This window comes from Arvicanthis niloticus, chromosome 6 (genome assembly GCF_011762505.2).
Source record: "Arvicanthis niloticus isolate mArvNil1 chromosome 6, mArvNil1.pat.X, whole genome shotgun sequence".
Classification (NCBI taxonomy): Eukaryota; Metazoa; Chordata; class Mammalia; order Rodentia; family Muridae; genus Arvicanthis; species Arvicanthis niloticus.
In genome coordinates this window covers 18,686,816-18,702,614 of record NC_047663.1, presented here as the reverse complement: position 1 = coordinate 18,702,614, position 15,799 = coordinate 18,686,816, and the positions used below count along the sequence as shown (strand labels likewise).

Here is a 15,799-nt window from a genome sequence, read left to right as displayed (position 1 = left end):
AAAAGAACCCTACATGATCATCTCATTAGATGCTGAAAAACCTTTGACAAAATCCATCACCCCTTCATGTTAAAAATCTTAGAAAGATTAGGGATACAAGGTACATAGCTAAACACAATAAAGGCAATATACAGCTAGCCAATAGCCAACACAAAATTAAATAGAAATGTAAAGCAATTCCATTAAAATCAGGGACAAGACAAGGCTGTCCACTCTCCCCCTGTCTCTTCAAGATAGTACTTGAAGTCCTAGCTAGAGCAATAAGACAACTAAAGTAGATCAAGGTAATACAAAATAGAAAGGAAGAAGTCAAACCATGGCTATTTTCAGATGATATGATAGTATACCCCCAACATTCTACCAGATATCAGGAGCCATCTAGGAAAGGGTAAAATCATAAAAGTGACCTTCTAGAGATGATACATTGTTTTGCATGGCTGCAATGGATAATTCTGAATTGCAAGGCTTTTTCAGAAATCTCATCTCAGGATTGATTCTGATTGTAATATATCTTTCATTATTAAATGTATATAACAATTCCTGGGCATTAACCCACTATACTGGGAAGATTTTCTGCAGATCAAGGAAGATGTACTCTCTAATAACAATGTCATGTACACAAATTGATAATCTCATAATTCCTGATAATGATTCCATAGAATCCCTAAATTTATACAAGTCATTTTGAGCCCTTTATAATGTGAAAGGTGCAATTAGAGCTCTGTAAACCTTCATGTGTCATGAGCTAATATAGAAAGCAGGCTTTACAGATTTACATAAAGGAAGCCATTCCTTTTAGGCTGGTTGTAAAACCTTTATCTTATAACTAAAGGTCATAAAATGAGAATGAACAATTTATTGTAGATTTAAGAACAAAAGATAACGGATCTGAGGCCTGGACCAGACCTCTGCCCGGTCTGCTCTTGTGTGGACCCTGGATTCCGCCAGAGACATCCTGGAGGCTCCGATCCCAGAGCCGTAGGTAGGAAGACCCACACACTGCCCTAAGCCCATAGCTGGGTGCTAGGAGGGCTCAGATTCCCAAGGATACCCAAACAACCCCCCCCCGCCCCTGCGGAATAGCACTCCCCTTCCACCCCTCTCCGGGATCTGAGGTCTGAACCAGACCTCTGCCAGGTCTGCTCTTGGACCCCGGATTCTGCCCAAGACATTCTGGAAGGTCCACTCAACCCAGAGCCACAGAGGAACAACTGAACTCAGAGCATCAGACAACATATCCTGAGATAACCTAGAGGAGCCACTGCACTCAGATCAGTGGGCACCTTATCCTGAGACATCCTAGAGGAGACACTGCACCCAGAACAGGAGACACCTAGCTGGGCTGCTACCTTGGAGGCACCATATCCTGAGGCATCCTAGAGGTACCACTGTAATCAGTGCAGCTGGAGAAAATCACAGAGACATCTGGACCCCAAGGAGATCAGACACAAGCAAGATAACTGGAAAGGCAGGCTTCAGTCAGAGACAGCAAGTACAGGCAGCACTAGAGTTAACCGGATGGCGAAAGGCAAGCGCAAGAACGTAAGCGACAGAATCCAAAGTTACATGGCATCATCAGAACCCAGTTACCCCATCATAGCAAGCCCTGAACACCTCATCACACCAGAGAAGCAGGACTCAGAATTAAAATCACTTCTCATGACGATGATAGAGGACTTTAAGAAAGACATAGATAATACTCTCAAAGAACTTAAGGAGAACACTGGTAGACAGATAGAAACCCTTAAAGAGGAAACACAAAAATCCCTTAAGGAATTGCAAGAAAACACAACCAAACAGGAGAAGGAATTAAACAAAACTATCCAAGATCTAAAACTAGAAGTAGAAACAATAAAGAAATCACAAAGGGAGACTACCTTGGAGATAGAAAACCTAAAAAAAAAGATCAGGAGTCATAGACACAAGTATCACCAACAGAATACAAGAGATAGAAGAGAAAATTTCATGTGCAGAAGATACCATAGAAAACATTGACACAACTGTCAAAGAAAATGCAAAATACAAAAAAGCTACTAACCCAAAATATACAGGAAATCCAAGACACAATGAGAAGTCCAAACCTAAGGATAATAGGTATAGATGAGGGGGAAGACTCCCAACTTAAAGGACCAGTAAATATCCTCAACAAAATTATAGAGGAAAACTTCCCTAACCTAAAGAAAGAGATGTCTATAAATATACAAGAAGCCTACAGAACTCCAAATAGTTTAGACCAGAAAAGAAATACTTCCTGCCACATAATAATCAAAACATCAAATGTACAAAACAAAGAAAAAATACTAAAAGCAGTAAGGGAAAAAGGCAAAGTAACATATAAAGGCAGACCTATAAGAATTACACCAGACTTCTCACCAGAGACCATAAAAGCCAGAAGATCCTGGACTGATATCATACAGACCTTAAGACAACACAAATGCCAGCCCAGACTACTATACCCAGCAAAACTGTCAATCAATATTGATGGAGAAACCAAAATATTCCATGACAAATCCAAATTTACACAATATCTCACCACAAATCCAGTACTTCAAAGGATAATTGGTGGAAAACTCCATCACAAGGAGGGAAATTACAACCTAGAAAAAGCAAGAAAGTAATCTTCCAACAACCCTAAAAGAAGGTAGCTATACAAACATATCTCCACTGCCAATAACAAAAATAACAGGAAACAACATTCATTTCTCCTTAATATCTCTTAATATCAATGGACTCCATTCTCCAATAAAAAAGACATAGACTATCAGCCTGGATATGTAATCAGGACCCAACATTTTGCTGCATTCAGGAAACACACCTTTGTGAAAAAGACAGACACTACCTCAGAGTAAAAGGTTGGAAAACAATCTTCTAAGCAAATGGTCCCAAGAAACAAGGGGGAGTAGCGATTCTAATATCAAATAAACTCGTTTTTCAACCAAAAGTAATCAAAAAAGATAAAGGAGGACACTTCATATTCATCAAAGGAAAAATGTACCAAGAGGAACTTGCAATTCTGAACATCTATGCTCCAAATGCAAGGGCACCCACATACATAAAAGAAACTTTACTAAAGCTTAAAGCATACATTGCACCTCACACAATAATAGTGGGAGATTTCAACACCCCACTCTCAGCTATGGACAGATCGTGGAAACAGAAACTAAACCAAGACACAATGAAACTAACAGAAGTTATGAACCAATTGGACTTAACTGACATCTATAGAACATTTCATCCTAAAACAAAAGAATATACCTTTTCTCAGCACCTCATGGTACCTTCTCCCAAATAGACCATATAATTGGTCACAAAACAGGTCTCAACAGATACAAAAAGATTGAAATAATGGACTAAGACTCATCTTTGACATGGACAAAAACAACGGAAAGCCCACATACACATGGAAACTGAACAATGCTCTACTCAATAATAACTTGGTCAAGGAAGAAATAAAGAAAGAAATTAAAGACTTTTTAGATTTAAATGAAAATGATTACACATCATATCAAAATTTGTGGGACTCCATGAAAGCAGTACTAAGAGGAAAAATCATAGCTCTAAGTGCCCACAAAAAGAAAATGGAAAGAGCATACATTAATAACTTGACAGCAAACCTGAAAGCATTAGAACAAAAAGAAGCTAAAATACCCAAGAGGCGTAGATGGCAGGAAATAATCAAACTCATGGCTGAAATCAACCAAGTTGAAACAGAAAGAACTATACAAAATATCAACAAAACCAGAAGCTGGTTCTTTGAGAAAATCAACAAGATAGACAAACTCTTAGTCAGACTAACCAAAGGGTGCAGAGACAGTACTCAAATTAATAAAATCAGAACTGAAAAGGGAAACATAACAACAGAAACAGAGGAAATTTTAAAAAATCATCAGATCCTACTACAAAGGCCTATACTCAACAAAATTGGAAAATCTGGAGGAAATGGACAATTTTCTAGATAGATACCAGGTACCAAAGTTAAACGAGGAGCAGATAAACCATCTAAACAGTCGCATAACTCCTAAAGAAATAGAAGCAGTCATTAAAAATCTCCCCACCAAAAAATGTCCGGGGTCAGATGGTTTTAGTGCAGAATTCTATCAGACCTTCAAGGAAGACCTAATACCAATCCTCTTCAAGCAATTCCATCGAATAGAAACAGAAGGAACACTACCCAATTCATTCTATGAAGCTACCATTACACTCATACCTAAACCACAGAAAGACCTAACAAAGAAGGAGAACTACAGACCAATCTCTCTTATGAATATTGATGCAAAAATACTCAATAAAATTCTTGCAAACTAAATCCAACAACACATCAAAACAATTATCCATCATGATCAAGTAGGCTTTATCCCAGGAATGGAGGGATAGTTCGATATTTGGAAATTCATCAGTATAATCCACTACATAAATAAACTCAAAGAAAAAAACCACATGGTCATCTCACTAGACGCTGAGAAAGCATTTGACAAAATTCAACATCCCTTCATGTTAAAAGTCTTGGAAAGATCAGGAATTCAAGGCAAATATCTAAACATAGTAAAAGCAATATACAGCAAGCCAGTAGCCAACATCAAACTGAATGGAGAGAAACTTGAAGCAATCCCACTAAGATCAGGGACTAGACAAGGCTGCCCACTCTCACCTTACCTATTTAATATAGTACTGGAAGTCTTAGCTAGAGCAATTAGACAACAAAAGGAAGTCAAAAGGATACAAATAGGAAAGGAAGAAGTCAAAATTTCACTATTTGCAGATGATATGATAGTATACTTAAGTGACCCTAAAACTTACACCAGAGAACTCCTAAACCTGATAAACAACTTTAGCAACATGGCTGGATATAAAATCAACTCAAACAAATCAGTAGCCTTCATCTACTCAAAGGATAAACAGGCTGAGAACGAAATTAGGGAAATGACACCCTTCACAATAGCCACAAATAAAATAAAATATCTTGGAGTGAATCTAACCAAGCAAGTGAAAGATCTGTATGACAAGAACTTCAAGTCTCTGAAGAAAGAAATCAAAGAAGATCTCAGAAGATGAAAAGATCTCCCATGCTCCTGGATTGGCAGGATTAACTTAGTAAAACTGGCCATCCTGCCAAAAGCAATCTATAGATTCAACGAAATCCTCATCAAAATTCCAAATAGAGATAGAAAGAACAATTTACAAATTCATTTGGAATAACAAAAAACCTAGGATAGCGAGAACTATTCTCAAAAATAAAAGAACTTCTGGTGGAATCACTATCCCTGACCCCAAACTGTACTACAGAGCAGTAGTGATAAAAACTGCATGGTATTGGTACAAAGACAGGCAGGATGATCAATGGAATAGAATTGAAGACCCAGAAATGAACCCGCACACCTATGGTCACTTGATCTTTGACAAGGAAGCTAAACATCCAGTGGAAAATGTCAGCATTTTCTTTCTTTTTTTTTTTTTCTTTCTTTCTTTTTTTTTTTTTTTTTTTTTTTTTTTTTTTTTTTTTTTTTTTTGGTTTTTCGAGACAGGGTTTCTCTGTGTAGCCTTGGCTGTCCTGGAACTCACTCTGTAGACCAGGCTGTCCTCGAACTCAGAAATCCGCCTGCCTCTGCCTCCCAAGTGCTGGGATTAAAGGCGTGCGCCACCACTGCCCGGCCAAATGTCAGCATTTTCAACAAGTGGTGCTGGCTCAACTGAAGGTCAGCATGTAAAAGAATGCAAATTAATCCATTCTTATCCCCTTGTACAAAGCTCAACTCCAAGTGGATAAAGGACCTTCACATAAAGCCAGATACACTGAAACTAATAGAAGAGAAGTTGGGGAAGACCCTTGAATACCTAGGCACAGGGGGAAAGTTCCTGAACAGAACACCAATGGCTTATGCTCTAAGATCAAGAATCGACAAATGGGACCTCATCAAATTGCAAAGCTTCTGTAAGGCAAAGGACACTGTCAACAAAACAAAACGGCAACCAACAGATTGGGAAAAGATCATTACCAATCCTAGATCCAATAGAGGGCTAATATAAAATATATACAAAGAACTCAAGAAATTAGACGCCAAACAACAAAATAACCCCATTAAAAAATGGGGTACTGAGCTAAACAAAGAATTCTCAACTGAGGAAACATGAATGGCTGAGAAGCACCTTAAGAAATGCTCAACATCCTTAGTCATCAGGGAAATGCAAATCAAAACAACACTGAGATACCACCTCACACCAGTCAGAATGGCTAAGATCAAAAACTCAGGTGATAGTAGATGCTGGCGAGGATGTGAAGAAAGAGGAACACTCCTTCATTGTTGGTGGGGTTGCAAGCTGGTACAACCACTCTGGAAGTCAGCCTGGCGGTTCCTCAGAAAATTGGACATAGCACTACCTGAGGACCCAGCTATACCACTCCTGGGCATATACACAGAAAATGCCCCAACATAAAACAAAGACATATGCTCCACTATGTTCATAGCAGCCTTATTTATAATAGCCAGAAGCTGAAAAGAACCCAGATGCCCTTCAACAGAGGAATGGATACAAAAAAATGTGGTACATTTACACAATGGAATATTACTCAGCTATTAAAAATAATGAATTCGAGAAATTCTTAGGTAAATGGATGGAACTAGAAAATATCATCCTGAGTGAGGTAACCCAATCACAAAAGAACACACATGGTATTTACTCACTGATAAGCGGAGATTAGCCCAAAAATTTGAAACAACAAAGATTCAACTACCAGACGGCATGAAGCTCATGAAGAAGAAAAAACAAGTGAGGATGCCTAGGTCTTTCTTAGAAGGAGTAACTAAATACCCAAGGGAGCAAATATGGAGACAAAGTGTGGGACAGAATCTGAAGGGGGGGGGGTTGTATGGAGACCATTCCATCTGGGTATTCATTCCATGGGCAGTCACCAAAAATAGATGCTGATAGGGATGTCAGGATGGGAAAGCTGACAGCAGCCTGATAAGGCTGTCTCCTTAGAGGTCCCCCAGAGTCAGACATACCCAGAGACAAATACTCACAGCTAGCCATTAATCTGATCAAAGGTTCCCAATGGAGGAGTTAGAGAGTAAACTGAAGGAACCTTAAGGGCTGGTGGCCCCATGAGGAGAGCAACAATACCAACCAGCCAGAGCTCCCCAGGGTCTAAACCACCAGCCTAGAAGCACATATGGAGAGACACATGACTCCAGCTGTATATGTAGGGGAGGATGGCCTTGTTGGGCATAGGTGGGAAACAAGGTCATTGGTACCCTGAAGGCTGAGCACTGAGGGGGGGGGGGAATCTGAGAGTGGGGAGGGGGGCTGGAGTAGGTGGGTAAACACCTTCATAGAAGCAGGAGGAGTGGGGATGGGATAAGGGGTTCCTGGGTGGTGGGGGAAATGTGGTAAGGGGATAAAATTTGAAATGTAAATATTATATCCAATAAAAGAGGGGAAAAAATAGAAAAGCGGTTAGAACCAACATTCTTAATAAAATGTCAGCCCTCTTTAAAAAAAAACTATCTTGATACTAAAATTTGTTTTGAGAATTGTATATTGCAGAATGATCAGCCTTGGTGTATCTACTCAACAAGCAAGCTGGGCAGACCTGCTCAAACCTCTGAGGTCCGGGAATTCCATCTGGAGGCAGAGATGACACAGCATCAGAGGATTGTCAATTTGCTCTTCCCCCCACTCCTCTTCTAATATCTCAACGCCCATAATCAGCTTGAAGAAGCTAATGATGAGTCAGCGCCCCTGTTCCCTGGGCTTGGGGACTAAGGTGGTAAATGTTGGGCTGTCTTTCTAGGGAAAAGTAGTGGTTTTGTGGGAATAGAGAGGATTAGCTAAGGGTTAATTGCATAGCCATAACCTATTAGTAGAAATCTGTATAATTAACATCAAGATGAAAATATAAATTCTTAAATGGCACCAATTTACTTTGTTTACAAATTTTAAGGTTTTCATTGGCATGAGCTTCTTAGTGATATAGGAGTGAGATGAACATTGTTACTCTTATAGGCATTGTACCAGTATAACACACTTAGGAATACAAAGCTTAGACCCAGTCCTTCTTTAACTTTTTTTTTTTAACTGATTTGAGATGGTCAGCCTGTGAGATAAGGAACTATAGCAAATTCATGACTTGGAGTTTATTATAAGGGTGTTCTCTATGTTTTATTTAGAAATAGCTGAGTGGAGTTAACAGGCAACAGTCCAGATTACCATACATGGATAGCTGGTTTTCAAAACATCAGAAATCCTTAGAATTGACATGACAAACTTTTCAGTATTAATGTTCATTTTCATTAGAGACCTGTCTGCTCTGGACAGCTTCCTATATTGAATTCTAAGAAGAAATTGAGCATCCTTGGAGTTACTCCAGTTGTGGTGAGACAGCCACTAGGCAAGAATTGCCACTTTCCTTCTACAGACAAATTACTGTCCAGAAAAGGACACACTTGCAGAATAGTCGACTGATTATATCTGCCTAGACAGAGTAATCAGCCCTTAATAATTCTGCAGCACTAAGGTCTGTCAGATGATCCTGGGCCAGAAGGCAGAAGAACAGATGCTCCAACGTTTTGAAGTAGAGTGAGTGTTCAGGTGTTCAGAGGTCTCTATAAATTGGCTAAGTTTTAGAAGCTATGCTTTGTGCTTCCCACAATTATAGTTAACTCAGTCATTCTGGATTTCTGACAGGGTTGAAAATTTATAGCTATTTACCTTAAGAGAAAAGATTTGAGTGGGTGGTCATCAGCTGACATTCATCCTAAAGCCAGGTTCAGAACTAAATGTTTTAGTTAGGATAGATGACAGAGGTGCTAGTTAGTCAACAAAAGGATGGACTGGGTATTAGGACTATCTTGTACCTCACTGGTACAAATTGGCATAATTATGCTCTAATTATATTTTGAGAGAAAAGTTTCATTTTAACACAAAGGGTGATGTGTAGGAGGAGCTAAGGTGGGAGGAGTACTGAGAGGAAGAAAAGGAGTAAGAAGAGGAGAAGAAGAAGGAGAGGAGATGCTAGGTGATGAAAGAGAGAAAGAGGTGGGAGACAGGGAGGCAGATGTTCATGTATCTCCGCCAGTCAAAGATAGTTGTTATATCTAGGTTGGTTAGTGGGTTACACCTCTGATTGAACAATTCCAAACTTATAAAGCCTATGATTAACATTTTTTTAAAAAATGTATAAATGCAAAAAGGAAAAGGGGGCATGGGATAGGGGTTTTCTAAGGGGGGGGAATGGGAAAAGGGGATGGCATGTGAAGTGTAAATAAAATATCTAAAAAAAAAAAAAAAAAAGAAGTAGGTGAAATGATTCTGAGAGAAACCTTACAGGTGTTTCAGCTCCAGAGTCTTTATGAAGATGTTCTCAACCGTTGTCAGTTGCACCTGTGTGGTCCCCAGGTCCCTGAAGGAGAAAGACAGACTTCATGATGACACATTTCACCACATGCTTACTTAACCTTCAGCTTTCCTATAAAACTACGTGGCTCTGGAGTAAGGAAGCCTGTCCCAGAAGAACTTCTACAGAGCTCACTACAGCTAAGGTTACTACTTACACCGACCACTCCATGGGCCGCCACTGAACACAATTCTTCTCATTCTCATGTTGCCTTTACTCCATAACTACCTACTTTACACTTTCTTTTCTTTTTAAAAATAAGCACCAAATTCTTCTAGAGCTGGAGACAAAGGCAGTTATGAGCAGACAACCTGGGTGCTGAGAAACAAACCCAGGTTCTCTGCAAGAGTAGCATGCACTCTTAACTAATGAGCTATCTCTCCAGCCCCTCGCTAGCATTTTAAAATCATAGAGTTAAAACTAAAACTGTGACTTGTTTGTTTGTGACAGGATTTTTCTGTGTAGTTTTGGCTGTCCTGGAGCTCATTCCGTAGACCAGGTTTTCCTGGGACTCACAAAGATGAACCTGCCTCTGCCTCCCAAGTGCTGGGACTAAGGGCGTGGTGCCTCCACCACCTGGCAACTTGTTTTTATCCTTAAGACAAATGATGTGCAGGGCAGAAGCTAGAATATAGGTTGGAATAACTAACACTAAAGGTCTTTTGAAAACGTTGTATGGAAACCTACTACTATAGAAGCTTCCTAAAGTACATGTGTGCGCACACACACACACACACACACAAACACACACAAACAGAGAGAGGGGGGGAGGGACGGAGGGAGAGAGAGAGAGAGGGAGGAGATAGAGAGAGAGAGAGAGAGAGAGAGAGAGAGAGAGAGAGAGAGATTAAGTGGAATAATCCTATATTAGGGAAACAATTTCCTTATGAGACACCACAAGATAACAAATAAAAAAGCCAATATTGAGTATGGATTACTTGTTTGAAGCTGTTGGTGATTGAGGTCCCTTAGATTTTCATTATTATACATTACCACCAATGCTCTGGATTACCTTCCATGAATTGTTGGTAATGCCTTACTGCAGAAGATACCACATACTTAAGCCATAGAATATGAAGAAAGCAAACTAGTATTCAACTGGAAGCTTCACGTTTACTGGCTATAATAGTACTGGAAGGTGCTGTGCACACTACCAGAGGAGAAACATAGTCTTACTAACCATCAATCTTGCAGGCTAAAATAACAATTGCCCTGGTAACACATGGTCACTGATACAATACTGGCAACATGTCAAGCAACCACTTTCCAGTGGAACCTAAGGTCTGCTCCACAAGATGAAATCCATAGCCAGCACGTTACTGAGGCATGAATCTGTGACTAGACCAGTCCTAGGCCCTAGGAGAGACCTACTATCATTACTCTGCCAAGGGACATAGTATTAAATTAAATTAAAGTCTAATGACTTATCTTGAATCCATACATTAATATATCTCTCAGCCTTCACTAGGGAAGATTCTTTTTGAAATAGATGGCAATTAACATAGAGACTCACAGAGGTCAAGGTGCAGAGAACAAGAGACTGCAGAATACTCAGCCCTAAATGGAACATTTTATATCACATCTCTCTCCCAGGGCTCAGGGGTCATGGCAGGAGAAAGGGCAGAAAGACTGTAATAGCCAGAGGTGTAGTCATTCCCTGTAATGACTACAAGCAAACTGTTTCCAAACACGTCAGGGCAGCTGCACACGTGAATTCATGGAAGCTGTGACAGCATGTATGTAAGAGACTTACACAAAGACAAGGCAGACAAAATTCCAACCCGAAGAGGGCAGTGGAGCATAAGGTGATATCCATAGCTAAGGGCTATTGGAAACAGATAGCAAGGAAGACAGGGAGAGCCTTCTTTAAGACTGTGGCCCAGGTAAGGTGACCATATTCCACTGGAAAGCCACACAAACCAAAGTCGAAGAGCACGAAGTTGGGTGAGTAGGGATGGAGTACAGATTTGGGAAGAGTTGGGGAAGGGATACATAGGATCAAAACACAGTGTATGATGTTAGCAAAGAACTGATAAGAAATGAGAAACAATGCTCTCTGGTGAAAGTCAGTAAGGACAGAAACCATCTCATGATTCACAAGCTTATCATAATACTTACAGATATTTTAATGCTGGCAACTTAAAAAAGTAGGGATCTTCAACAACTGCAAGAGGATTACGGCTGAGAATTCTGAAAAATACAATTTCATTGAAATTACTAGCATTTTCAATATGCATGGGTCTACTTATGAAGTCTAATTTCTTTCATATGGAACTCTCTAAAAATAAATCATTTTGTGAGCCAAGAAGATTGTTACAACAGGTAAAGGTGTTTGCCACCAAGTCTGACAAGTTAGGTTCAGTCGACAGGACCTGCATGGTGGAAGAAAACACTGAGCTCCCAAGTTGCCCTTTGACCTCTACATAGGTCATGTCAATCATATGCCATGGCACGCTTTTATCTACTCACAGACACAAAACAGATGAGGAGACACTAAAAAAACAAAACAGAACAAAAAATATCAGGGGGAGAAAAACAGAAAATAACAGTAAAAAGACAAAAAATTCCAGAGAACTTTTAGGTCAAAAATCCTACAGACATGAAGCTGGAGATATAGTTCAGTGGTTAGCACTGCTGGCTGCTCTTGTTCAGGTCACAGCATCAACAGAGTAGTTTACAACCATCCATAATTCTAGTTCAAGGGGATCCAATGCTGTCTTCTGGTGGCAATGTGTGCATGTAAATACACACAGACAAAACACTCAGACACAAAATATAAATAAACCTAATTTTTTGAATCCCACAAACAAGTACACTAGTAATAAACCCTTTCACTGTAGAAAACATTATTTTTAATGCCTCTCACTATTCAAGATGCTTGTCCATTTTAAAAAATATAAAGAATCTGTGCTCAACTCACTCAATCAAAGACAAAACCATGTGGGAGGGTCAGTGTGTGGGGTGGGGGGACCATTTTCCTGGCTGTGTAGCCAAAGAAAAGAGGATGTCAGAGGAGGGACTTGGTCCATATCCAGGCTCCATAAAATACTCTCACTTGTATTCTGAAGTAACAAAGCCTGCGTGAGGGTGCCTGTGATCATTTGTCCGTCTCCTGATCTAAAACTTCTGAGGTCAGTTATCCCTGTGCCTAAAATTTCTATGGTATTAAACAAGTGTTTGCTGGATAAATAAGCAAAATTGTTTATACACCAATGAAATCAATAAATTCTCTCTCCCACACTGTGGACACAGGACTTCTTTTATTGCCCAACCTGGGAAACAACCAAAAATTAAATGAAAGTAAACAGAATAATAGAAAATCTGCCTTCAGTTTAAAGCTAATCACATCTATGGCACATATTAATAATTACTTTCACTAACACAGATTGTGCTGGAGGGGAAGGGGGTTCATGAGTCTCACCCTGTGATAGTTTGTATGAAAATGGTTCCCAAAAGTCCATAGGGAGTGGCACTATAGGAAGTGTGGCCTTGTTGGAGGAAGAGTGTCACTCGAGATGGGCTTTAAGATTTCAGAAGCTCAAGCCAAGCCCAGTGTCCCTCTCTCTTCCTGATGCCTGACCATCTAGATATAGAATGCTCAGCTCATTCTCCAGTCCCAATTAAATGTTTTCCTGTGAGTTGCTGTAGTCATTGTGTCCCTTCACAGCAATAAAACCCTAAGACACAGCCCTAGCTGAGGAGTTATGAACAGGTGAATTGTTTTGGAATGGAATAAGTCAGCTTTTCAGAATCAAACACCCCTGATAAGATGATCATGCAGCAGTGATGCTTCCACACATAGAAATACATGTGAACAATGGATGTATTTCTCTTGCTGTGACAAAGCACTATACCTAAGGCAACACATTTAAAAAAAAGAGTTTATTTGGACTTAGAGTTCCAGAGAGTTAAGAGCTTTTGGTATTAGAGCACAGTTATTCATAAGAAGCTCAGGGCTCACGTCTTTAACGACACAAAGCAGAGACAGCAAACTAGAAATGTGCAAATCTTTAAACCCTCAAAGCTTATCACCAAGACATACATTTTCTAACAAGGTCCACACCTCCTAAACCTTCCCAAATGGAACCACCAATTGGGGACCATGTATTCATTCAAATGACTACAAAAGAAGACATGAAGTTGGGGGTGGGCCTGGGAGGAGTTGGAGTAGAAGGGGATGAATATCAAGAAATTACACTGTATAAAATTCTTAAGGAAAAGTATATCCTAGAAAAAGCAAGAAAGTCATCTTCTTTCAACAAACCTAAAAGAAGATAGCCACACAAATACAATTCTACCTCTAACAATAAAAATAACAGGAAGCAACAATCACTTTTCCTTAATATCTCTTCACATCAATGGACTTGATTTCCCAATAAAAAGACAAAGACTAACAGTCTGGATATGTAAACAAAACCCATCAATTCTCAAAGAAGTAATAAAAACATTGCATTAAAAATCTATTGTGCAGCCGGGCAGTGGTGCCACATGCCTTTAATCTCAGTAGTTGGGAGGCAGAGGCAGGTGGATTTCTGAGTTCGAGGCCAGCCTGGTCTACAGAAGTGAGTTCCAGGACATCAGGGCTACACAGAGAAACCCTCTCTCAAAAAAACAAAAAAAAATCCGTTGTGCTGTTTTACCTTTAATTGTAACAATAACTCAAGTGGTTAAATTATTATTGATCCATTTACCCATGAGAAAACTAGGCACACAGAGGCTATAGAACCTGTGTGTTTCGAAAATCATATAAAATAAAGTAGAAATTTGAAGTCCCTGGGAATTTGAAGTCCCTGGTGCATCCCTGGGAGATGTCACTATAATGGCCTATGTTTATTTAATATAACTGCATGCTAACCTTTCTAAGAGTTGATTTCAGAAAACAATTCCAAGAAAATGTTTTAACCATGATAGCTGCATGAGAAATCAGATTATAGTTAGGATTGAAAAATAGCAACAAGCTTAACAGAAAGGCTGAAGAATAAGACATCTGTAGGAAATCTGAGATGCTCCCATATATCCCTGAAAAACTAGAGGAGCACAAGCTTGAGTATTTCAAAGGCCATGCACATGTGTATGTTTGAGCATAGGTAGAAAAACAAATATACCCAAGGAAGTTCACCCCTGGCTGGCCTTGCAGTTCTGCACAGGTAGAAGGGGGAAGCTAAGGCTGCCTCCAAAAGCACCCACACTAGAATCCCAAAGGCAGGCAGGGAAACGGCTACCTTAGAGGAAGATGGTCAGAGAAATAAGCAGTGACCCAGACCCAGTTTTAACCTGCAAGAAGAATGTGAGGAAAGAAGAAATCCTTTCTTTTCCACATCTATAAGGTCCATGAGCCTTCTAGCATGCCTTCCCACTCAAAGCTCCTCAGTGCAGGATTCTATTCTGTGTTATACCAGTAGAGTCCAAGTAAATATAAAGGTTAAGATATCTTAGTCACAGTGCTGAGAATTACCTTAAGATTGCCTGGTGATGAAAATGAAGAGAATTAAGACTGTTAGAACCAGCAAGACTCAAATTTTAGACCTGTACTTTCTACTGATATGGCTGGGTAAGACAACCTCAGACTTACAAAGTCCTTAATAGCATTTTCCTACCTCGAGTGGATGAGAATGAGAAAGGGAGAGGCATCTAAGAGGGGCATGCCCAGATCTACTCAGCAGTAGTGAGCTCACATGTCCAGTGGACCAGGGGCAGGAGCTCTAAGAAGGGTGAAGGCGGTGTGTCCAGAAGCTCTAGTGTTTCCTGAGGGAAATGGATTGATGAGTTTAGCTCCTATTATAAGGGAAAAAATGCTTCCCGGAAAATTACACTAATGCTGCTAAGAGGTTCTCTACATGTTAATGGTGTAAACCTGGACAAGTGACTCAAGATCTCTCAGTTTCAACATTTTTTATTCACAAATTGGGCATACTAATACTGTGGGGCTGGAGAGATGACTCAGTTGTTAAGAATACTGGCTGCTTTTCTAGAGGTCCTGAGTTCAATCCCCAACCACCACATGGTGGCTCACAAAGATCTGTAATGGGATCCAATTCCCTCTTCTGGTGTGTGTGTGTGAAAATAGGTCACTCATATAAAAAAAATAAACAACTGACAAAAGAATCGTAACACTGCAAGAGTCTGAGGTAAAGTAAAAAATGAGGTAGAGTGTTTGAGCATTGATTATGTGCCAAACACTATTCTATGCACTTTCAATATATTATCTTTTTAAAAAAATACACTAAATTTAATTTTCTTGTATAAAAACCCTTATGTGGTAGCCACAGCTGGAAGCTGAGTCCTCTAAACAGAGATTCTGGTGTGGGTTTTCAAATGATGATCAGTGAATTCCCGATAAGGAGACTTGGTGAACGTAGTCTCTTTCCAGAGGTTGGGGATCAGGTAGCTGTGGGTGTTGGAGATGGC

At 39.8% G+C, this 15,799-nt stretch overlaps 1 protein-coding gene across 3 annotated transcripts in view; it reads right to left on the bottom strand.

Annotated features, from left to right (window-relative positions):
• Positions 1–15,799, bottom strand: part of LOC143442643 (uncharacterized) — a 50,681-nt gene that overhangs the window by 15,673 nt on the left and 19,209 nt on the right. For all 3 annotated transcript variants that reach the window (XM_076935663.1, XM_076935665.1, XM_076935666.1), the window contains 2 exons: positions 11,510–11,581; positions 9,323–9,397 (listed from right to left, as the gene is read on the bottom strand). In XM_076935663.1, the coding sequence (XP_076791778.1) occupies positions 9,323–9,397; positions 11,510–11,581 (147 nt within the window). The remainder of the gene's footprint in view (positions 1–9,322; positions 9,398–11,509; positions 11,582–15,799) is intronic.